General features: G+C 46.0%; 1 protein-coding gene and 1 long non-coding RNA gene across 5 annotated transcripts; one reads left to right on the plus strand and one right to left on the minus strand.

Moving 5' to 3' along the window:
• On the minus strand, positions 1-23,853 carry COPRS (coordinator of PRMT5 and differentiation stimulator). 4 transcript variants are annotated; one of them, XR_003996687.1, is made up of 5 exons: positions 23,766-23,847; positions 20,217-20,304; positions 19,171-19,440; positions 17,158-17,539; positions 1-3,916 (listed from the first exon to the last, which is right to left on the minus strand). XR_003996687.1 is itself a non-coding variant. In XM_030534986.1 (4 exons), exons 1-4 carry the CDS (start codon positions 23,826-23,828, stop codon positions 3,900-3,902), a joined length of 438 nt encoding a protein of 145 aa, XP_030390846.1. In that variant the 5' UTR covers positions 23,829-23,847; the 3' UTR covers positions 1-3,899. The 4 variants fall into 4 exon arrangements, 2 of the variants coding, with proteins under 2 accessions (XP_030390846.1, XP_030390844.1); XM_030534986.1 differs by lacking the exon at positions 17,158-17,539; XR_003996688.1 differs by lacking the exon at positions 1-3,916 and having other exon boundaries at positions 16,900-17,539; positions 20,183-20,304; positions 23,766-23,853.
• LOC115635789 lies at positions 6,937-17,756 on the plus strand. The gene is made up of 3 exons (XR_003996689.1): positions 6,937-7,013; positions 7,214-7,219; positions 17,746-17,756. It is a non-coding gene; the product is annotated as an uncharacterized LOC115635789 (long non-coding RNA).
• Positions 23,854-24,936: the final 1,083 nt, after the last annotated feature.

Raw genomic sequence — 24,936 nt, forward strand, 5'->3', positions numbered from 1 at the left:
TACTTCTTTCCAGGTGAAAGAGACGTTACCCCTTAGCTATCTGTTTATGACATATGCTGTTTTCTGTCTTCCCATAGAACAACTGAGAATTGGATATTAGTGTAGTAAGGCCTAAGTGTCCATAGCCTTGAACATTAATAAAAGAAGCAGCAGCACTTGTGATCTAAAATCATATAAAAATACAGGATTTGCCATGCTGGATCAGACCTTTGTTACATCAAGTCTATCTTATGCCAATAGGAGTGGACAGTACCTAATGCTTCAAAAGGGTGGTGCAGAGGTAAAACACTTAGTGTTTCTAGCCAATTAAAAGACCCTGCACAGGATGAGGAAATTCTCTCCTGAATCCTATGGCAACGAGCTTCTACTCTGGAGACCTTACTCTGTAAGATGCTGAGTACACTCCACTCTCACTGAAATGAGCTCAAATAACCACAAGTTTGGTCTTAAAATTATCCTGGCTTTATCCTGGCCTATATATATATTTATAAAGCCAGCTACAGCCTGTGACTCTTGGGTATTGTCTGGCTTCAAAGTGGTTCTTCATAATCTTTATTTGCAAAATCCTGGCATACAGTACATGGGAGATTCATTTAAGGGCAACAAGAAACTCAAGCCTCTTAGGGAACTAATCCTGCCACCACCATAGTAATGGGAAAATTCCAGTTGATTTCAATGGGAGTAGAACCAAGCTTTTACAGGAGTCATTTGCCCCAAATGTCATTGAATACCAGCCACACCGCATGATCCACATTGTTCTGGATAGCTCTGTCTTCAGACCTCCTTGCCTATTGCCAAGAGAAAAGCAAAAGCTGTGTGAAGCTAGGAGTTAAGCGCCTTCTGCAGAGTTTTGGAGTTGATGGGAAGAGATCAAATTTGCCATGATTCATCTGGAGGAATTTCTGCAGTGAGTCTAGCGAGTCGGTGAAGCACTAGCACCCGCTGGCCATAAATGTAATGCTCCCAGCAACCTAGCATATGGTCTCAGACTCTGTCCATTTTGACACAGACTCTTTGATGTCTGGAGGATGCTTAAACCCACAGATTTTCAAAGTGAGCCAGTGATGGTCAGATTTATGAACAAAAGTACATGCACCTCTATAGTACCTTCCAGCCAAGGCTTTCAAAGTTCTTTACGGATTTTAATTAAGCCACACATCTCTGTGAGGTGCTTTACTTATTACTCTCAATGTTTCAAAGATCTTTAAACTGAGGTGGAGAGTTTATGCAATCTACCCAAGGCCACGCAAGTGGCAGAGAACCAGGAGTCCTGACTCCCAATGCTTTGCTTTAAACACTAGACCACAGCAACCTTCTCAAGTGACAGCCAAACTTTGAATATAGCTGGGCTTGCAATAATAGACCAGGCTCTCTGCTCCCTTTGAAACATTGGTACAGAACAGGAGCTGGGGATGCCCAGATCATCTCCACATTCTGGCCCCAGCAAAGTGGATGAGGAGAGGCTGTAGTCAGAGTGCACTATGCTCTGACTGTGCTCAGCTAGTGGACAGCTCCTTTGGAACTGATACCTGCTGGCACAGTTTAGAGCCATCCCCAGGCTGCTCTACACTCAGCCAGTTTTACCCCTGCCCTGATTCCTGCAATCTGGAAGGCCTCAGACATAGCAGGGAGCTTTAGCTCAGGACTGCTGTATTCCATCCTAGTTCCTCACCCTGCAAACCCACATACATGCAAATCTTATTCACAGGGAGCAGTCCCACTAAACCCAGACCCCATGAGGGGCAGGTTCAAGACCTCATTCTTCATCTCATCTGTTACACACCAAATTTTTTCAAAACTCGGTGTGATTTTGTTCATTAATTTTACTGCAGGTTTCTAATGCAGTCTCAATCCCTGCTGATTACCCCTTCAGTGAAACTAATTAGGTGTTCACTTTGAAAAATCATATTTCTTTGGTGATAACTTCCTCCACCTTCTCAAAGCTGTGATCATCTTCCAATGTTGATTGTTCCTGCTTAACATCCAGGACTCAGGAGATATCCCAACAATACAAACTGGCTAGCTAGCTACTTAGATGGCCCTCCCCACAATAATATCTGAACATCTCACAATCATGAATAAATTTTATCCTTGCAACAGCCAAGAGATAGTGTAGTATTACCTCATTTTACAGAGGGGAAATGGAGGCATGAGATTGATTACATGACTTACCCAAAGTCACTCAGGGAATGTCTCTAAGCTGAGAGTCCAACCAAGGACTCCAGAGTCCCTATTATTTAGGCTGTGCTGGAACATTTATGAACAGTCACAGCCAACAACAGCCTCTGAACTCTTGGAGTTCTCTCTGGCAACAAATGCTAGTATCTAAGCTTACTGAGTGCACTTGTACATTACTATACTGGGGAGCTGTCAAGAAAAAAAGAGTAGCCCATCTTTTAGAGCAGGTTAGCTAAATCTGGAGTGTACAGGCTATTTTGCCTAAGATTTTTTAAATAGGCTCTTTTAATAGATTCTTATATGTCAATACTACAAATCTCATAAAACTTGTGCATGTGAGTTATCCTGAATATTTAAGATAATACAACAAAAATTAAAACAAAATTTATCTCTCCATTCTTAATAAAACAGAGCCTGAAGGACAAGGTAATTAGTATGCAATGTTGCTTAACAGAAAAAAAAATTCAAATGAAGATGCCATTTAACAGCCCTACAGATTCTGTCAGAAGATATTAACAAGAAAGGGATAGCTCTCCTGTGAAATCAGACACTGTAACAGAGAAAAAATAATGGGGTTGAACACTGCAAAATGAGTGTCCCTGAACATAAGGATTAAAACGGCTTTGGCAAGAATTTTAATAAAAGCAGTGGTGCTAATTACGTTGTCCCCAAAAAGTGTTAAAAAATAAAGGGCACTGAGGATTTACCCAGAACTTTACCAAGACAACAGCAAGGACCAGAAAGACACAGTACTAGCAAGTAGAATGAAGAGAGGATGGTTTCTGTGGTGAGGTATGGTTTCTGTGGTGAGGTATCTGGATCCTGTGTTCCTGTCCCAAATGTAAAAGATCCAATACAGGCAGGAAAAAAATGAGAGCTAAATTTGAATCTCACTAGTTTATCCATGCTTTATATTTAGAGAAAGATCTGGCCAACTGAGCATCAAGTAGCTGTTCCTAGATTGCAGTACCCAGGAACAGGTGCCAAGAGCCCAATAGTAGAAATATGGAATAACCAAGAATGAAGAGGCCTCCCTGTTAATATTAGAACACTGAGGATACTTGATAAGACATGGGGGGAAAAACAGATGGTAGAGACATCTTTAAAATAGTGCTGGACAGTGAAATGGAACAGGGGAGCACACTCTATAGGCTGAGCATGGGAAAATGGGCTAAAAATAAAACTGTCTTTCATCAACATAGTGTCTAAGGTAACACCCTGCAAACAGGTGCAGCACAAAAAGTTACTGTTGAATAGTCCAATTTCAAGCTGTAAAGCAAGATCTCTTTGATTAATTACGTGACTTGGATGAATCAGACAGGAGATAAACTAGCACATAAATACACTGCACTTGTAGCATAACTCTAAGGAGATCCTCTGAGAAGCCCCCGCATAGTTTCCCACTTCAACAGCCTCACAGAGTTGCGTTGCCTCCATCAGCCTTCCAGACATAGAAAATTGGATGGGGCCTCCCTTCAGAGATCATCCACGCAGCTCCCCATTCAGCCAGAAGGGGTGCTGCAGAGCAACACAAAGTCCTTGCATTCTCTTCTGGTTTAAGAAGCAGGAAACCAGAGCGGGAATCACGCTTGGTTCTTCTTCAGGTGATGGTCCCTATTGTATTCCACTGAGCCGGTGTTCTCACATATACCAGAGCAGCATTACAAAGCCTCTAGGCTGTCCACATGGCTGTTTCACTTCCAGAACAACCAACCTTCTTCTCATGGGAGACATAAAGCTGAAAGCAGAGGACGAGAGAAGTTAACATATGATATTGTAACCCACTGGTGAGTGTGTGTTGCATGTCCTCTCTGAGCTTGTCAGACACACAGAAGAACATACATTGTTGAGCAATAGTCAACATGGTTTCTGTAAAGGGGAACCACATCTTACCAATCTATTAGAGTTCTTTGAAGGGGTCAACAAACATGTGGACAAGGGGGATCCAGTGGACATACTGTACTTAGATTTCCAGAAAGCCTTTGACAAGGTTCCTCACCAAAGGCTCTTACGTAAATTAAGTTGTCATGGGATAAGAGGGAAGATCCTTTCATGGATTGAGAACTAGTTGAAAGACAGGGAACAAAAGGTAGGAATAAATGGTAAAATTTCAGAATGGAGAGGGGTTACTTGTGGTGTTCCCCAAGGGTCAGTCCTAGGACCAGTCCCATTCAACTTATTCATAAACGATCTGGAGAAAGGGGTAAACAGTGAGGTGGCAAAGTTTGCAGATGATACTAAATTGCTCAAGACAGTTAAGACCAAATCAGACTGTGAAGAACTTCAAAAAGATCTCACAAAACTAAGTGATTGGGCAATAAAATGGCAAATGAAATTTAATGTGGATAAATGTAAAGTAATGCACATTGGAAAAAATAACCCCAACTATACATACAATATGATGGTGGCTAATTTAGCTACAAATAATCAGGAAAGATCTTGGAGTCATCGTGAATAGTTCTCTGAAGACGTCCACTGTAGCAGCAGTCAAAAAAAGCAAACAGGATGTTAGGAATTATTAAAAAAAAGAGAGAGAGAGAGAATAAGACGGAGAATATCTTATTGCCCATGGTACACCCACATCTTGAATACTGCATACAGATATGGTCTCCTCATTTCAAAAAAAGATATACTGGCACTAGAAAAGGTTCAGAGAAGGGAAACTAAAATGTTTAGGGGTTTGGAACGGGTCCCATATGAGGAGAGATTAAAGGGGCTAGGACTTTTCAGCTTGGAAAAATGGAGACCAAGGGAGGATATGATAGAGGTATATAAAATTGTGAGTGGTGTAGAGAAAGTGAATAAGGAAAGTTATTTACTTGTTCCCATAATATAGTAACTAGAGGCCACCAAATGAAATTAATGGGCAGCAGGTTTAAAACAAAAAGTTCTTCTACATAGCACACAGTCAACTTGTGGAACTCCTTGCCTGAGGAGGTTGTGAAGGCTAGGCCTATAACAGGGTTTTAAAGAGAACTGGATAAATTCATGGAGGTTAAGTCCATTAATGGCTATTAGCCAGGATGAGTAAGGAATGGTGTTCCTAGCCTCTGTTTGTCAGAGGGTGGAGAGGGATGGCAGGAGAGAGATCACTTGATCATTACCTGTTAAGTTCACTCCCTCTGGGACACCTGGTATTGGCCACTGTCGGTAGACAGGATACTGGGCTGGATGGACCTTTGGTCTGACCCAGTATGGCCGGTCTTATGTTCTTAGAGGACAGGAATCTGTTACAGTTCCAGCTGGCTCTTTAGTTCAAGCTGTGTCAACTCATGCATTTAGCTCTGGAGGTTCCTGGTTCAATCAGTGGCATGCTGGCCAACACGGCTGCCATCATAATACTGCAAGCATTTAATCCCTTTAATTTGATTACTTACTGCCATGTGTTAAAGCCAAAAACTAAAATAAACTTGAGCCCAAAGGCCCCAGACAGAAGCAGCCACTGGCAAAAGAAAAAGAGCAAAGGAAAACACAACCACAAAAGGGGAGATCTAATGAAATACAGAGGACAAAATAATCAAATAGGAGTTGAAAGCCTAATGCCAAGCCTTGAAGAGAGCTATGGACCAAATTCTGATGGAACGCAGATCAGCAGCAGTGGTCTCAAGAGAAAAGTCAGCACAGCTGAGCAAAAGCAACCGAGCCGAACTCATCAGTCTTGGAAAGACAGAGAGGAAGAGGTAGAAACCCAAATACCTAATGAAGTGTCCATAATGTAGGCTTTATCTAGACATCAGCAAGGCCTCAGATTGAATCCTTTGGCTCTTAGGCAGATCACAAATGTTGGGCGTTGCCAATTCCCATGGCCCTAGAGCAAAGATCAACTGGGCCACTGAATTCTGCCCATGTTACAGCTCTGGCTTAGTTTCAAAGGGAGCCCAATTAGGTGTGCATTACAATAATCTAGACTGATATTGACAAAGATGAGACACGTATATGAAATCTGGTGTATCCTTTAATCAGGGTTATATTTTTGAGGTGGGCAGGAGGGAAACTTTACATTGTCAATGTCAATGTACAACCCTACACTTCCAACTGCCAGCAGCAGGTGCTTATTTTATATGGGCATCTTTGCAGTAAAACACACACAAAATAAATCCTGTTGATGTTTTACTCCTGGAGGAATTCTGCGACACTGAGCATGCGTAGACTTTCTCAGGGGAAGCAGAGGGAAGCCACAAGAGCAGTCATGCAACCCTCCCCAGCAATGTTTTGGGTGCCCAGGGCAACCACCAGAGAGGTAAATCACTGTGGGGCAGGAGGTGGGACTGGGGAAGACCCGGCTGGTGGCTCCTACCCTGCATCAGGCTCAGCTGCTGGTTCCGGCTGGGCTGGGGAGGACTGGACTTCCTCTTCCCCTGCACAGCATCCAGGGCTGGGTCAGACCCATCCCCAGATTTCTCCCCCAGCTGCAGGAAGCTCTGCAAAGTCTGCCCCCACCCCCACTTCCTTCACTCATCGCTCCTCAGCTGCAGGGGAAGGGATCCCTGTACAGGGAGCTGCTCCGTCATCTGCCTAACACTTGCGCATCCAGACCTCCCCCTCATACCTAGACCCTCCTTCTGAGCCTCACCGCCCACACTTAGAACCCCCCTTGCTGAGCCCCACTCCCCCTGCACCTGGACCATCCCGATGAGCCATCTGCACCCAAATCTCCACCTCACTGAGCCCCACTCCCCCAGCATCTGGACCTCCACTGAGCACCCCACACCCAGACCCTCCTGCAAAACTCTATCACCCCACACACACTGAGCTCCTACCATCTTCACCTGGAGCCCCCTGCAGAGTCCCATTATACTTGCACTCAGAACCCTCCAACAAGCCCCGTGCATCCAGTTCTCACCCACACCCGGATCCCCCACTGAACCGCCTGCATCCAGGTTGCCCTACACAGAACCCTTTCAACCCTCACCTGAACCCCCCCATTTTAAACCCCTCTACACTTGGATCCTGCCTGCCCACACTGGTGCTCCTGGTATGGAGGGGCAGGGCCCTGGGGTGTTTCTGGGCAGGCTGGATCCTTGCGCTGTGTCAGGATTGGGTGCAGCCTCACCGCTGAGTCAGCGTCCCGGGGAGAGCTGCATATTGGTCTCCCACCTCTGTGCAGCCAGTGGCCTGTGCTCCACACTGCCATGCTTGGAGCCTCCTCATTAATTTGACAAAGTTTGCAGAATTTTAAAATATTGTGCGTAGAATTTTTTTTTTTTTTTGGTGGAGAATTTTTTATTTTTTGGCATAGAATGCCCTCAGGAGTAAAGCTGATGGGAAACATGCTGGACACACCCCATTAACTCTGCTGAGAATTTATCCCTATATGGAATTAAAAGCATCATCATTGCAGCCAGAATGCTCAAAAGGTACAACAGAACCAGAAACACGCTGTATTATTTATTTCTATAGGGGTATGATGCACTTAAAGACCACAAGGACTGTCCCCCAAACTAATGTCCCAGATCTGAGGATCATTGCACTTGTAGGGGTTCTGCAATCTGAACCCCAACCCAGATCTGAATTGTACGGCTCATCCATCTCTAACAGGTCAAACCAAACCTCCTAAACAATCTCCCAGACTAAGGTTCAAAGAACAAACCCAAATGTTACGGCCTAGGCCTATATTCAACAGGCAGGGAAAGTCCCTGCCCCAAGTAGTTTACAATATAATCTTGCAGTCTTTACTTATAGTACCAACCCCATTGAATGCAATAGGACTATACTGGCAAGTAAGAACAGGATCAGGCCCTAATTTAGACAGGTTCAATATAAGTGATTCAGAAACGCAGGTGCAAAATGCATCAGAGAGCAGGTGAGCACTGGAAAGTTAGGCAAAAGGAGAGTGTTAAGGATAGTCTTGAAGGTCTCTTGGCACAAGGATAGTAACAGGCTTTTCCAAGCACGGGGAGAGGCATTATATCAGAAGCACAGAAATGCATTAAAACAAAAGCAAAGGAGATTGGTATGACACCATCACAGGACCTAACCAGATCAGCCACACCATCACCGGTTCATTCACTTGCATGTCCACCAATGTAATATACGCCATCATATGCCAGCAATGCCCCTCTGCTATGTACATTGGCCAAACTGGACAGTGGCTACGGAAAACGATAAACGGACACAAATCAGATATTAGGAATGGCAATATAAAAAAACCTGTAGGAGAATACTTCAACCTCCCTGGCCACACTATAGCAGACCTTAAGGTGGCCATCCTGCAGCAAAAAAACTTCAGGACCAGACTTCAAAGAGAAACTGCTGAGCTTCAGTTCATCTGCAAATTTGAGACCATCAGCTCAGGATTAAACAAAGACTGTGAATGGCTTGCCAATTACAGAACCAGTTTCTCCTCCCTTGGTTTTCACACCTCAACTGCTAGAACAGGGCCTCATGCTCCCTGATTGAACTACTGCATTATCTCTAGCTTGCCTGCATATATATACCTGCCCCTGGAAATTTCCACTACATGCATCTGACGAAGTGGGTATTCACCCACGAAAGCTCATACTCCAAAAAGTCTGTTAGTCTATAAGGTGCCACAAGACTCTTTGCTGCTTTTACAGATCCAGACTAACACGGCTACCCCTCTGATACTTGGTATGATAGTGAATCTGACAAAGAACATAGTTGAGAAAACATCAGTGGCTTGTGGATTAGCACTGTGGATATTTACGGGCTCTAGATTTGAGCATTTTGGGGGGATTAGCACCTGTACAACCCAAGATGGGAGAGGCAGCTTCAGGTTGTGATACACAGAACTATCCACACCCTGGGGAAAAAAAACTCATCAGCTTTCCTCGGGCCTTTTTCTTCTAAGAGCGAGACAGCATTTTCTTCCCTTATTTACTGGCCAGTTCTTCAGGGGCACTGTATAACAAGCACAATGCTTATTGACAAGGATTATTTATCTGCATTTCCTGCTAACTTGACTCTCAGGACACTGCTAAAGGCTGCCACCTTGTGGTAAGATCCCATAACAGCAGGTTTCCTGTCATGAAAAGAGTCCTAATAAGTACATTAGACTTCCTTAGGCCTGAGATAGGATCAGGGCCAGCACAGCGTCCTCCCACATGGACATCCAATAAAGCTCCACATGGGCACAAGGGTCTGCCTGACCAGACTGACTGCAGGATCAGGGCACTAAGTAAGACATTGCTTTAAAAAAAGATCTCCTTTGCACCGCTCCTAACGACATTTCATTTTCTGCAAGCTGATTATAAACTGCTTATGTATAGCCTCAATTTGGTTATAAAATACGAGCTTTCAAAATTTTAAACTAGGAGGTAAAGAAAAAGTCCCCCCACTGCAGGAAATACTGGAGGAAGTTCCCTGGCCTGTGTTATGCAGGAGGCAAGATTAGCTGATCATTGTGTGGTCTCTCCTGCCCTTTAAAATCTATGACATTTAGACATTTAAACGTTTAAAACAACAGATGTGCTCATTTACATTTCTCCCTTCCATTCCCTTTTCCCCAAGTGGGGAAAAAACAGAGGATCAAAATTACCATTCAGGCCCCAGGAATATCAGATAAAACACAGTAACGTGAGCAGGAAGAGGAACACAACAAGCATCAAAATATTCTTTGTTCAGGAGGAAAAACTCACAGCTGAACAAGACAAAGCTCTGATCTTTTTCCCTAAGGTTCCCACCAACCTCCTCGAAAAGTGTTATTTTGTGCTCAGGAACAATACTGTGCTGACAGCCCTCAATGTGCTACAGAGGTGGTACAGCAGAAGCAATAGCAGAGGAGTTTTCCCATATTGTTCTCTTCGGTCATGGTCAAAAGCCCATAAAAAGTCAGCGCAAGTCTGAATTAGGCCTTTAATGTGCTTCAACCTTGCCAGAAAAGGACCATGTTTTAGGGCATGTTGTTACCATCTGCAGTTCAATCCCTGGCCTCTCTCAGAGACTCCTAAAATGGCTACCAGCTGGGACAGAAGTCCAATCTGAACTACATTGAGCTCTCACCACAATCCACCAGCTCTTATCACAGTCCACTGAAATGGGGTGGAGGGATAGCTCAGTTGTTTGAGCATTAGCCTGCTAAACCTGGGGTTGTGAGTTCAATCCTTGAGGGACCCACTTAGGGAACTGGGGTAAAAATCTGTCTGGGGATTTGGTCCTGCTTTGAGCAAGGGGGTTAGACTAGATGACCTTCTGAGGTCCCTTCCAACCCTGATATTCTATGATTCAGTCACTACTACCCACAGTAGAAATTAAGGAGTGATCTAGTGATGAAAGGCTCAGCCTCCTATTACCAATCCCTCTAAAACATTCTGTACCACTATGCAATTAGTTGGCAGCTTTGGAGACACATTACGTATTCAGAATCCCAACCACACAAGCGCCTGCGGCACTAGCAAGAACTGGCCAATGGAAATTCAGTCCCCTTTATCTCATACTGCTGTTACATAAGAGAAAATAATTGTAAGTGAACCAACCAGCTCAGCTGGGAAGTGAAGCTCTGATTTAATCCTGCTTACAGGTTATTGTTTATATTTCACTTACCTCCCCCAGGAGCCAATGGTTAGAGAGCTGGCACTGCTCACACAGCTGCCTTGCCCTCAATGTGCCTCTCTACCCCTACAGTTTTATCCATAAGCTTGCTTATCTCCTTGATGAGCAGTGAGGTACATTGTAGAGACCAAGATTCGCAACAGATAAGCAATTTATAAAAGGTTATACAACACGATGTGACCTCAGCTGGCTATCTAGAATTCTGCATTCACCCAGCACCCAGTAAAAAGATATTCGGAAAAAGTGAAATGGACAATGTGATCACACATGAAGAGATGACTATTTACTGCAACTGTGCTCCAAAAGGAGCCAGAATAAATCTTTGCCTTGTGATGTAGTAACTGGAGAAACAGAACAAGCATCTGGAGAAACATAGTTCCTCCTTCCTGAAGATTTGAAAGTTCTAGGGCCGTGGCTCTCTGATTAGAAGTACATGCCCTACTGAAGGTACATGAAGTGCAATCAGGATTGGTTTACAGTATCAGAAGAATAATCCACTGTATCTATACTAATTAAAATTATGAAGGTGGCGCTCCAAGTACTTCTGAGTTGTGCTGTATGCTCAATCTTAGAGTACAAAAACCGCTGTTTGAGGCCTCTGCATCTCAGACTATGCAATGAAGACACATGATGAGACATATAGCCTGATTTTCAGAGATGCTGAGCATCCACAACTCCAAATGAAGAGAGCTGGAGCTGCTTGTATTTAGTCCCCTGTGAAAATCAGGTGCCCAATTTTAAACATTGAAACCTAAAGCCTAATCAGAATTTAGGCACATAAACACAGGTGCTGAAACTAGGAATGCAGCCGCACCCTTTGGCTTGAAGTGGTTTCCACTATATACAGAGTTTACAGTTCGGTTCAATGGTTCTCAGCACCCCCACTATAGAAATTGTTCCAGGATCCATGCACATAAATACCCCTTTCATGGTACATTCTTAAATACCAATTTAAGTACCAATCCACAGGTGGAGCTTGAAGGCTCCAGTTAAAAGCTCCCACATGTACAAAAGAGGACAAAGAGTTTGTTGGCTGCAGGGTGAAAAATTCTCCTGGGGTGAAACTGGTTGAATATTCTGAAATTAATTATTCTCAGCCTGGAGAAAAAACAACATAAAAAGAACAAGAGTAAAGCAAGCCTGGTTTTGCTCCATTCAGGTCAGCGGTGTTACACCAGACATGACTATAGCCCATTATATCTAAAAACTGAAATCCATGCCAGTAATGGAGTAGGAGGAATAATAAGACAAGTCGCAGAGAAAAGTAAAGCCCTGGCTCTACAGAGTTGCCAGAAGCATTATTAAGTGGGTGTAGGAGTGCAGATCCACAGCTGATATAAATGTAAGTCAACTGCTGGAACAACTGACACCAGTTGAGGCACTGTCCCAGGATGTTCAAGGGAAGCTCTGTTCACTGTCAAAGTTAATTCGCAGAGCTGTGCATTGCAGAGTACACTTTGTAGCTTTTCTTGGTAGGTCACATACTTTCCCCTGCCCTCCTAAGAACCTGTGCTATGAGCAACTGGTAATTCCTTGTACAACCTGCTCCACATCAATGTTATCCCGTAAAACGTTACCCATTCAGGGGCATAAGTTTGTAATGAAGACACCCCCCCCCCCAGAGGGTTGAGAATTGCAAGTTTCCTTTCCCTGTCCATGGGCTACAAGAACTTAGCCATCAGCTTCAGAGAGTGACTTGTGACCCCAGGATTTAAAATGGAGTTCTTGGAAGCAGCAGATGGCCAAGATGGGTTGCTGCCATCAGCATTTCCCCACCAGCCTGCAAAATTATTGACATGGTTCTGTTGATAGAGGAGGCATTTTCTCAGATTGAGATCCCAGGCACACAGTTTCAATGGTATGACCATATAATGGACTGCCAGGCAACACTCTATTTCAATTATGAAGCACAACTCTTAAAAAACATAGTGAAAGTAAGTTATCTGGATTGTGTGTCACGTAACAGCAAGGAATCCCTATCAAAACTTCCTCCATACCTTAGATGCGGTACATAGTCCACATACTTTCCTTAATTACTGGTCCCTACAAATCATTCCCCTGGAGGATTCAAAGGAAGTGACAGAAGACAAGTTTTATTTTCTTTGTTGATGCGTTCCAAGAAAAATTAATACCCCTTCTAAATATATCATCTAGTTCTTATACAGCACTTTATAAAAAGAGATTAATATAATATCCCCGTTATACAGATGGGGAAACTGAGGAATAGGGAGATGACTTGCCCAAGGTCACACAGCAAAGCAGTGGCAAAGCCAGGAATTGAACCCAGGTTACCTAACTCCCAGTCCAGTATTCTGTCTGTTAGGCTTCAATATCAACCCATGTAAAGTCACAAGATGTGTTAAATTGCAGCACAGAACTTCCTGTCCTTTGGATGATGTGTTCCCCAGCGACTAGTTCAGAGAGATCTAGCGAAGTAACATAAGGGGATTTAACCTAGAACGCTTTCAAACTTGGCTTGCATAGTATCAATGTACTTCTTGTCTAGGGGAAATATTGATGGCCCTGATTCTGCAAAAAGATCTACCACGACGACCCTTATGCCCATTGGCTTGAATGGGACTCCGTACAGATGTAAAGGGTGACCCTGGCAGGCATTTCTGCTTGAGTTGTTGGCTCATGTGCTACCAGATGGTGATATTTTCATTAAGAGAAATTCTTACTTATGATGACGTGTTCGTGTCAATAGGAGAGAGGGGCTCAAATGCAAGATTCATGTTGGGACTTTGAAGACTCTACAGTCCAGGGATGTGAGGAGCTAGGAGATTTGGACTTAAGCCCATTAAAATGGGAGCGTTTTGAGAAATCTGCATTTGGACTTCAAAGCCCACCGAAGTCTGGGGGTATTCAGATCAGAAAGTTTTACACATTAGGCCCCTCTCTAAAGAACAGGGGTCAAGATGAACAAAATTACTTTTGCCAACATACCCCAAAAGCAAGCAATACCTCTCTGCAGTACAAAGCTCATGGTTTAAGATAATTTTAAACTATTAGGAAACAGAAACGTATCAAAAAGCCTAACTTCCAGTCACTTAAAGTGTGGACAGTCAACTTAACAAGCCATGCACTCACCATTTCAAGCCAAGTTTTCCCTCAAATAAAATGTCGGTCAAGAAAGATACTCCTGATTCCAATTAAAAGCATAGCAGTATAAAGACTCCTGTTTACAAGGAGAGTTATTCCAGAATAGCTATTTCTGATTAAATTCATGTGTGGATGCTCTTATTCTGGAATAAGAGCATCCACACACAGAAATAATCAGGAATAGTTAATTCACTTTAAATTCACATCATATCATATTCCAGATGAATATGCATATATTGACAAACTCCAGATTTAAATTCAAATTAGATTTGAGATGTGTCCTACCATTTCTGAAGCACATGGGCTAATGCTTGTAGAGAAAAAGGGATTAATTGTCTATAGAATTTCAACACCAACCTACAGAATCCTGCAACAAGATTCAGTACTATAGGTTTTTTGACATAATTTCTAAAGAAATCTATTTCATTTCTATAGAACTCTGTTGGTTTCATCTTTATTAAACCTTTGGGACTTTTCCCACAAGGGCAGTAATAACACAATAAGCTAAAAATCATACAATACCTGTGTCTCTTCTCATGTTTTAAAAAGTGGTAGAAATTTCTGTCCTGTAAGTATGCAGTGCAGTTGTAGCTGCATCAGAGTACCTTTCCCAGCCCTGAAGAAAAGCTCTGTGGCTCAAAAGCTTGTCTCTCCCACAAACAGAAATTGGTCCAATTAAAGACATTACTTCACCGACCCTGTCTCCAGGGGTAGCTCCACGCCCCAGCACGCCAAGCGTGTGCGTGGGGCGGCATACTGCGGGGGGCGCTCTGCCGGTCTGCAGGAGGTCCACCGGAGCCGCAGGACCGGCGAGCAGCAGAGCGCCCCGCGCGGCATGAAGCCATGCTTGGGGCGGTGAAATGTCTAGAGCCGCCCCTGCCTGTCTCGCTAATGTCCTGAGTAATTTGGGAGAAAATTTTAAAAATAGGAAACTAAAGAAAATAGGTAATAAAGGTAATAACTGGAGACATGCCAATCTCCTAGAACTGGAAGGAACCTTGAAAGGTCATTGAGTCCAGCCCCCTGCCTTCACTAGCAGGACCAATTTTTGTCCCAGCTCCCTAAGTGGTCCCCTCATGGATTGAACTCACAACAACCCTGGGTTTAGCAGGCCAATGCCCAAACCATTGAGCTATCCCTCCCCCTGCTATAAATCAAACTCACAGTGGCAGAAGGCTGAACAGTAGAGCTGGACTGAACCCAGATCCAAACATCTCCAAATATCAGGATGTTGGAAATCCATCCAGCTGTTGATCTGAAACTTGCTGCATAAGTCTATTGCCAATAAAAACATTCACTGAGTGGACCTTTTGCTGCCCTCTGCAGGGCAGCACTGTGTACTGCCGGCCACAGCAAGAATTTTAAGTGAAAAATGGCCCACAAAGGGAACAAAAAAATTGTGTCTGAGGACATTTTAACCCTACAGCATGCTAGTATTGTTGCAGCACCGATCTGAGAATGCAAAGTGGCCTTTTTAACGTGGACTGTGAGCCACTTAAGAGTAGTCATGCTTTCTCTAGCTTGAGATTTAGTCTTGGTTTCTCTGTCCTCCAGGTTTAACACATTGTGTAAGCCTGATCCTGTAAAAGCACTGAGCACCCACAACTCTCATTCTAGCTCAGAGGTGGCTGTGGCCCCTAACCATTGCTGAACCGTCATTCCCCACCAAAACACAGCTTTACACTCTATCGCCCACACTCTAGGGAGTGCAACTAGCGCTTTCCTGCTCTGCAGAGGAGGAGCAGGATGAGAGGAGCCCCACAGGCTGCACTATGGCACCACAGATGTTATGGACTAAGTGTGGGAGAAATAATTAACCCTCCATGGAGGGGGCAGGATGGGAATGGCTTAGGGGTTGCTAGCTTGCTGCAGGTCTGTCAGTAGGTTTCTATTCCCCATGTATGCAGGCTGTGGGGTAGGTGCTAGGATTTATCCTGGAATTGCTCACCTTGTGCCAGTTTAGAAGATAGAACAATTCCCCGGTAGATTCTTAGCAGCACTACTGATCCCAGTAGAAAGACAAATCAATTATCATACTACCTATACCCCTCACCACCCAAATGAATAAGCTTTTCTGCAGCTGTTCGTTACTTTGTTTCAGTCTAGAACAACGAATCGTGAAACAACCTAAGGGCAAAACAACATAAAAGTCATCCTTAGGGTGTTGATATAGGCACTGCACTTTCAGGGTCAATGCAGAGTTCCTACAACATATTAGCTTTAAAATTGCAGCCTAACCAATGGCTGGTTTAATGTATTTTGTAAAGAGCCGCTGATGCCTTACGGATAACTTTGAAACATTTCTTAGCTATTAATCTGTTACAAGATCTGTGTATTTGCAAGTTTCTCTGGGTAGCACTCAGCACTGCCTGGACTAACTCTGCTCCCACTGAAAGTCAATGGGAGTTTTACCAGACTTCAACAGAAGCAGTTTTGCCAGCACTGAGTGATTTTCAAAATCCTAGGCTTCCCATTTAAAGAGGGTGATTAAGGATAGTTGAATTAAACCAAGTAACGATGGTCCTGGAAGTTTATCTGTTCTGTTTACTTATTCCTCACTTGTAGTCATTTGCATTAACTCCAAAGCAAAGACCAGGAGGTCAGAGATCTGGTTCTAGTCCCAGCTCTGCCACTGACTTGTCTAGGTTCACATCACTTAACCATTCTGCACCTTTGTTTCCTCATTTGTAAAACAACTTCCTGCTCCACAGCAGTGTGGTGAAGCTTAAACTCAGGATCTGCAGAGCACATGGAGATCCTCCCTTGGAAGACCCTGCAATTGGGCAGCAGGTAATCAATCACAGTTGTGCTGGACTCCATTCCCTTTTAAAGGGGCCAGTCGCCCTGGGACATTAAAAGCTACTTTCACTAAGGCCCCAACTACGCAATCCTTGTTCACATGGGTAGTCCCATTGATTAATATGAAATTGTTTGCGTAAGTGCACAGCAACATGAGTAAATCATGCACGAGGACTCTTGTTGATATTTGATTCTATAGTGCCCCATGTCTGTAATGATAGACAAAAAATAACCTGTGTAAGCAACGAAGCACTCTGTATTTCTCATAACTGATACTGTCAAACAGTACATTCCCCTCACCCCGTCAGAGGACCTGAAATTCAAACACAACTTGGTCATGCTACTTATGATGTAGAACACGTAACAAGGACAGGAACAGTTAACCCCAGCTCAACTCAATGATTAATGCCAAATAAAAGAGAAGAAAAACTAAAATTACACAGATGAGATCCATATTAGAACTGGCTAATCCCAGCTATCGAGCCAAAGTTTAAAAATCATACTTCCCAGACAGCTTTTTTTCCTTTTAACGTAAAAATAAAACATGCTACAAAACTGCACAGATACCTAGGGTTAGTGTCCAGTCTGAGATCCTCTCTGCTTCCTTCCAGTCAATCACGATCAGTGTATTTGCAGCTCAATAATATTCTCAAAGAAAGTTTTCAGAAAAGCCCTGTTTGGAACCCAATAGGCTAGGTGAAGGCACCCCACAATGCATTGCATCCCTGCAATGGAGCAAAGTCCAATTTGCCAAGCATGGCCCTGAACAGGGGCAAACCTCAGTCATCTGCATCATCAAACTGGCCAACCTCAGGCATTCTATTTGGCGAACTCAGAGAGAGTGGAGCTGCATGGTGACACCTGGGGTTATACAATGATTCTTCTTGCCATGCACATGATGCCAGTAGACAATTTTCCTGAAGACTACCACAGTTGATATCTTCCGCGTCTAAAGAGGATTTTAAAAAATAGGAGAGTGTTATTAGACTGCATTAGAGCATTTCGCTATCACTACAGAGGGTTTGTCGTAGCAAGTTATTTGCATCGGTTCTGGAATATCAGTTTGGCTGACCAGCATTAGTGCATGAAACCTACAAAACTTCTGTACAACTGGTGGTGCAGATAGAGAAGCTTCAGTAAATTACCTTCCTAAAGATCTCACAGAGAGCCTGTGACAGAGCTAGGAACAGAACCCATACCTCCCGGCTCAGAGTCCAAGAGAGAAAGCGAATGACAAGGAGATAGAATGAGCTAGTCCTACTGCTAATCTACAAACCCTCGATGGGTTATTCATTAAACACATCATCCGTTTGCTCAACTGAAGTATCCAGTCGGGCAAGGCACTAAATGCTCTGATCGCCCAATGACCACAATGGAAGTTCAGGATGCTCAGAAACACAAATGAGAAACCCCTAATCTATGGAGCTTTCATGGACACAGCCTGCAAACACAAACAAGTTGAAGTCAGTGGGACTGCTTGTCAGAGTAAAGTTACTCATGTGTGTTTGCAGAATCGACTTGTAAATTAACACGTTCAGGTCAGAGACTTTGTCTCTTTATACAACCGCTATGCTCTACAGGGACATGACTGAAAAGCTCAGGGTGAATCTCTCAGGAGGGAAGGAGAAGGGTCCTTTAGGCAGAGGCTCTCAGCAGCATTGCCCCTGGCCTCAACTGGAGTACTGTGTCCAGTTCTGGGCACCACATTTCAATAAAGATGTGGAGAAACTGGAGAGGGTCCAGAGAAGAGCAACGAGAATGATTAAAGGTCTTGAGAACATGACCTATGAAGGAAGGCTGAAGGAATTGGGTTTGTTTAGTTTGGAAAAGAGAAGACTGAGAGGGGACCTGATAGCAGTTTTCAGGTATCTAAAAGGGTGTCATCAGGAGGAGCGAGAAAACTTGTTCACCTTAGCCTCCAATGATAGAACAAGAAGCAATGGGCTTAAACTGCAGCAAGGGAGATTTAGGTTGGACATTAGGAAAAAGTTCCTAACTGTCAGGGTAGTTATACACTGGAATAGATTGCCTAGGGAAGTTGTGGAATCTCCATCTCTGGAGATATTTAAGAGTAGGTTAGATAAATATCTATTAGGGATGGTCTAGACAGTATTTGGTCCTGCCATGAGGGCAGGGGACTGGACTCGATGACCTCTCGAGGTCCCTTCCAGTCCTAGAGTCTATGAGCTACTGTACTCCCCACCACTGGAGGTCAGGATGAGCCCATCTCTCTTGCTCGAGAGCAATATACAAGACTTATAAAAGGCCAAAACCCAGACATAAATGTACACATTTTTCCCTGGCAGTAACATCCCATAAGAACCCCATTGGCCAAGAAAGATCCAAGGCTGTCCCATTTGAACACAGCAATGTTTCTTTTAAACTACTGTATTTAAGACTTAGGTACAACTGTGCATCACAAACACACAAGGTAGACAGAAAGCAGTCAAAGGTTGTCACTACCAAATGCTCAAAAAAAGGAGAATGTGGAACTATTTAAGTGGGCTCCCAAGCAAAGCACTCTCTCCATCCACTTAGAGTCTTAGGCTTGATGAAAGCATAAAGCAAATCTGCACCTACCATAAGGATTACATGCAGCATCCTCCAATTCTTTATCCCAGTCCTCTTCCTCATACTGAGAATCAATTTTCAGCTCAGGGAAAGATACAGCACAAGCTTCATCATCCAACTCCCAGTTCTCAAGGTCACTCTGGAAGTCATCAAAGTCACCAATATATTTAATAGGAGTCCCCGAGGAATCTGAATGAGTAGTGTCACTTTCATAGCAAGGGCAACCAGAAAATCTACTCTGGTGAGACTCGCCATCAGAAACGTTCCTTGCCAAACGGCCTGTAATATGACAGAAATTGCCAACAGAGATGTTTAGGACATAAACTGGGGTGGTGAAAATGCTTTAATACCATGCAATAGTTCAACATGAAGACACTTTGTGAACACAGACCTGTTTTGAACAAGCAATGAAAGTAACTATTCAAAGCCTTTCGCAAGTTACAGCTACAGACAGAAATCTACCCCCAGCCCATTATGCTGCGCTGAGGTTGCAGAAGGAATAAAATTCTGTAACACAAGAAGAGGCATCAATTCTATCTAATTATAATAAGCCCAATTTCATGTGTGTATATTTAATACCACACTAATATTACTCTGGGTTTCAGATATTTCCTATATTTGGAATACATTACAGATAGCCTGAATCCCATCACTAGCTCCAAACTCCCCCAAACTGAACTTCACCGCTGGTGGTTTCTCTCTATAATGGTCTGAACCCAAAGTCTGGGTCTGAACTTTGCACCTCAGGCTGATGTCTAGAACTTACTGTCCTGTTTCATCACCACCACTTCCTCTTGACATCCTTCAAGAGGAGGTTTGTTGAATAACTCCAGCTGGAGCCTCCAAAGCAACAGGAATTTGTTTTGCAATATTGATCAAGTGCTCCTCTATCTAGGGATGCACAGAAAATGGGCAACAATAATTTAGCAGAGTTCACTCAAGAGAAGTTTCCCACCCATCATCACTACACAGCTTTGTTTGGCCTCTTCTAGCAGACAGTATTAATAACATTCTCTCTCACCTTGTTCTGATTTAATGCCTTTTTCTCTGCATACCTTTTCCAGGCCTCCAATTCACAATTTTCCCTCCCTTCGCAAGCTCTTCTTCCTCATGACATGTGCAGTCACCTGCAGCCACCGTTATCTAAAAGAGCAGAGATACGGTTTTATAGGGTTCAGTAGCTTTGCTCCTTAGACTCCTATACAGTGAGACTCCTGTTCCATAGTGAATCAGGGGACCCAAGTGATCTACTTCTGCCCAAGTTAAGATTTCATTTTAAATACGCCCGCAGACAGTTCCAGCATCAAGAAAACAGCCGCCTGAGGCCAGTTTCACCACTGCTGTTCAGAATCCTGTGGGAAGCAGTGAAATTGACACAAATCAATTTTAGAACTGCAACTGTCTGGAAAACCTATGAGCAAAGGCAGGCACTCGGAAGAGGGAGAGTTAATGGAATGGAAACCTAACCCCTCTGCAGGAGATCAGATGCTGGGGGAAAGAAAGAGCATCTGATCCCATGCTAGCAGCCAGAAAACTTGGGGAAAGGTAAAGGACAGAAAGAGAGAAACTATGTTTCTCCAAGAACAGAGCTACCCTTTTTCACAGGCCCCAAAGCTGGGAAGTATAAGACAGCAAGATTTCGCTCTGGTTTCACTGGTACAATGGAGACAAGTAAAGTTCTGCTGGAGAACTGTCTCCCACACTGGTAACAATACCAAAGTGGCAACAGTGGGAATATGGCAGAGCAACAGCACCTCTTCACCAGTCCAGTAGTCCAGGGAAGGACAGTGAAAGAAATCAAGCCAGTTTGTGAGTTTCCAGAACTGCATGAAACTGTGAGCAACTGACTACATACATTGGGTTTAAGGCCAGTTGTGAGCAACAGGACTTGAATCAAAGGGGAAGGATGTGGGGCTGGCCCAAAGTTAGTGATAGATGAAAAGCGAAGATAAACTGTAGGGGGCTACATTCTATGTGTTTATATAGCTTCTATCCCACAAGTTACCCTGTGCAGGCTGATCCCTGCACCTTTGTGGTGCTCCACTGAAGTCAATGGCCTATTAATAGTAACTTACAGGTTACTCAGTATGCAAGTTTTAACTAGTAATAGTAATATCTCCCCCATTCTACATCAGAAAGCAGTTACTGCAATGCTAAAAGCCACCCTCCATATTGTGACAATGCCCCTTGGTTGAAATTTTATATGTGGGAAAAATTAGAAGGCACTATATTTCTTCCCTCTGCTAGAAAATCACAATCTTGTTTCCAGTAACAAACATGGAAAACAGCCCCTATTTCCATTCTGTCCAAGGGAAAATGTAGTGTCAGTTACACACAGACACACACAAGTATACGCATAGTCAAACTCCAACCTCATGACATGCTTGTGAACCTAAAGAGTTAAAATTACCAAAAAAAGCCCAATAATATTCTGCACATTGATGGAGATCTGAACAACTCCCAGGAGTTTTGCATCAGCCCAAACATCATTTAGCCCCTTTCACAACTTTATTTAATAACTTTCTATTTCTCCCAAACATAAAACCCAGTAAGAAAATCAGCCTGAAGGGTCTAAAACATTAGGTTTCAATTAGAATCCACCCCCACCTTTACTCAAGAACATAAGAACAGCCGTACCGGGTCAGACCAAAGATCCATCTAGCCCAGTATCTGTCTACTGACAGTGGCCAATGCCAGGTGCCCCAGACGGAGTGAAGCTAACAGGCAATGATCAAGTGATCTCTCTCCTGCCATCCACTTCCATCCTCTGATGAACAGAGGCTAGGGACACCATTCTTTACCCTCAAGGAATAGCCAGCTAGGCCAGTGGGGAAGAGAGAGGGATGCACTTTACCCTCCCTTTACCATGGGATCTGGGGAAATAAATAGGAATTAAGAAAAGGAAAGGAAATGAGACCACAATATTTAAAGAAAACACCCACCCACTCCCTGCAGTTCTGTCCATAACCCCAATTCAATCCCCACATGCTGAAATACAGTACTCCCATCTCACATACAAACCAGACTCTCCATAAATCTCCTACAGTCATCCCCAGGCATCCACTGCCTTCCTATACACCCCCTCTGCACACCTCTCACAGCCCCGTCCACATACACTCCCCTCTCCCTGCACATACCCCTTCCACAGACCCGGGCCTTCCCCCTCCACACACATCTCACAGACCCGTCCACATACACTCCCCTCTCCCTGCACATACCCCTTCCACAGACCCTCCTCTCCCTCCTGCATGCACCCCCACAGCCCCCTCCCCATTCTCCTCCCCCGCGCACACCCCTCACAGCCCCCTCCCCAGACCCTCCCCCGCGCACACCCCTCTCAGCCCCCTCCCCAGACCCTCCCCCGCACACACCCCTCACAGCCCCCTCCCCAGACCCTCCCCCGCGCACACCCCTCTCAGCCCCCTCCCCAGACCCTCCCCCGCGCACACCCCTCTCAGCCCCCTCCCCAGACCCTCCCCCACGCACACCCCTCTCAGCCCCCTCCCCAGACCCTCCCCCGCGCACACCCCTCTCAGCCCCCTCCCCTCCCCCGCACACACCCCTCACAGGCCCCTCCCCAGACCCTCCCCCGCGCACACCCCTCTCAGCCCCCTCCCCAGACCCTCCCTCGCGCACACCCCTCACAGCCCCCTCCCCTCCCCCGCACACACCCCTCACAGCCCCCTCCCCAGACCCTCCCCCGCGCACACCCCTCACAGCCCCCTCCCCAGACCCTCCCCCTGCACACACCCCTCTCAGCCCCCTCCCCAGACCCTCCCCCGCGCACACCCCTCACAGCCCCCTCCCCTCCCCCGCACACACCCCTCACAGGCCCCTCCCCAGACCCTCCCCCGCACACACCCCTCTCAGCCCCCTCCCCAGACCCTCCCCCTGCACACACCCCTCTCAGCCCCCTCCCCAGACCCTCCCCCGCGCACACCCCTCTCAGCCCCCTCCCCAGACCCTCCCCCGCGCACACCCCTCACAGCCCCCTCCCCAGACCCTCCCCCGCGCACACCCCTCACAGCCCCCTCCCCAGACCCTCCCCCGCGCACACCCCTCACAGCTCCCTCCCCAGACCCTCCCCCGCGCACACCCCTCACAGCCCCCTCCCCAGACCCTCCCCCGCGCACACCCCTCACAGCCCCCTCCCCTCCCCCGCACACACCCCTCACAGCCCCCTCCCCAGACCCTCCCCCGCGCACACCCCTCTCAGCCCCCCCCCGCACACACCCCTCTCAGCCCCCTCCCCAGACCCTTCCCCGCACACACCCCTCACAGCTCCCTCCCTTCCCCCGCGCACACCCCTCACAGGCCCCTCCCCAGACCCTGCCCCGCGCACACCCCTCACAGCCCCCTCCCCAGACCCTCCCCCGCGCACACCCCTCACAGCCCCCTCCCCAGACCCTCCCCCGCGCACACCCCTCTCAGCCCCCTCCCCCAGACCCTCCCCCGCGCACACCGCTCACAGCCCCCTCCCCTCCCCCCGCACACACCCCTCACAGGCCCCTCCCCAGACCCTCCCCCGCGCACACCCCTCACAGCCCCCTCCCCAGACCCCCCCCCCCGCGCACACCCCTCTCAGCCCCCTCGCTGCTTCTCACCTCCGGGCCTAGGAGCGGCTCCAACGGATCCTCTTCCCTCTGCCGCGCCCCCGGCTCTTCCATCCCCGCCCCTCCACGGAGGCCCCGGGCCGGGTACCCGCTGCGCCCCGCCCCGCGCCGCACGGGACTCCCCACGCGGCCGGCCAGACGGCAGCACCAGCAGCGGCGGAGGTGGAGGGAAGCATGTGGGTGGGAGCGGCCCGGTGAGCCCCGGCCCCAGCTGCTCCCGCGGGGCGGGGCGGGGCGGGGGGGCACTACCGCCCACACCCCCAGCCCTCCAACCGCGGGGGTGTGGAAGCGCCTCCCCGCCCCGCCCCACCGCGTGGGGATATTGACAGCCCCTGGTTGTTAGCAGTAAGTCTGTAGGTAACCTCACATACAGGGCTTTATTTTTCCTTTCCACCTTAGCAGCTAACCCTGTTTCTTAAGACACCCGCCCCCCCCATCTCTATCATAAAAGAAGCTGTTTTTTCATTCCTACCTTGTGCAAGGCAGGCGTGGCCTCTGTCCTTTCTGTCCCTTGCAGCCCTCAGCACAGGCAGCCTTGAGCAAATAGTGGATTGTCTCTATGCTAATAATGTTCCACCCGGAAATAGTGTTTCAATGGCGAAAGACGGGAGCCCTGGACTATAATGTGGCAGGCTGGTCTCAGGGCCACTCTGATGTTAAGAACACAAGACTTCAAAAGCTGAATCTCCCCGGAAAAGAAAATGTTAGTTTACTTATACTGACAACAGCAACCACGGGATTAGGAGACAGGGGTAATGGTTTTCCCATCAGGAAATGAAAGATTTTATTTTTAATCAACAGGAGAGTTCCAAGTTTATCTAGGGAGTTTTCCTTTTCAGCACTGTAGGGTCCACTTCACTACATCATAGTCATGGCTTCCTGAGCTGTGGCTGCTAGCTGCATGGCCAGTTGACTTGGCCAGGGGAAAGGTGTGCATAGGGCAGATGCCCTTACCATGGGTTGGTGTGAAGTAGGAAGGACAGTTTTCCCAAGAGCTCACTCAGTCTGCTCCGGTTACTGTAACTTTTTCTCCACATCACTCATGTTTTTATATACCTCTATCATATCCCCCCTTAGTCTCCTCTTTTCCAAGCTGAAAAGTCCTAGCCTCTTAATCTCTCCTCATATGGGACCTGTTCCAAACCCCTAATCATTTTAGTTG

The sequence above is a fragment of the Gopherus evgoodei genome, chromosome 15, assembly GCF_007399415.2.
Source record: "Gopherus evgoodei ecotype Sinaloan lineage chromosome 15, rGopEvg1_v1.p, whole genome shotgun sequence".
Taxonomy (NCBI): Eukaryota; Metazoa; Chordata; order Testudines; family Testudinidae; genus Gopherus; species Gopherus evgoodei.

What these genes read in the sequence shown, in the direction of transcription:
- COPRS (XM_030534984.1), bottom strand. Translation starts at nt 23,828, where the DNA reads ATGGAAGAGCCGGGGGCGCGGCAGAGGGAAGAGGATCCGTTGGAGCCG. An exon ending in AGCCGCTCCTAGGCCCGGAG is followed by an intron (nt 20,305 to 23,765) that starts GTGAGAAGCAGC and finishes CTGCTCTTTTAG; the next exon opens with ATAACGGTGGCTGCAGGTGA. An exon ending in TGCTGCATGTAATCCTTATG is followed by an intron (nt 17,540 to 19,170) that starts GTAGGTGCAGAT and finishes AATCCTCTTTAG; the next exon opens with ACGCGGAAGATATCAACTGT.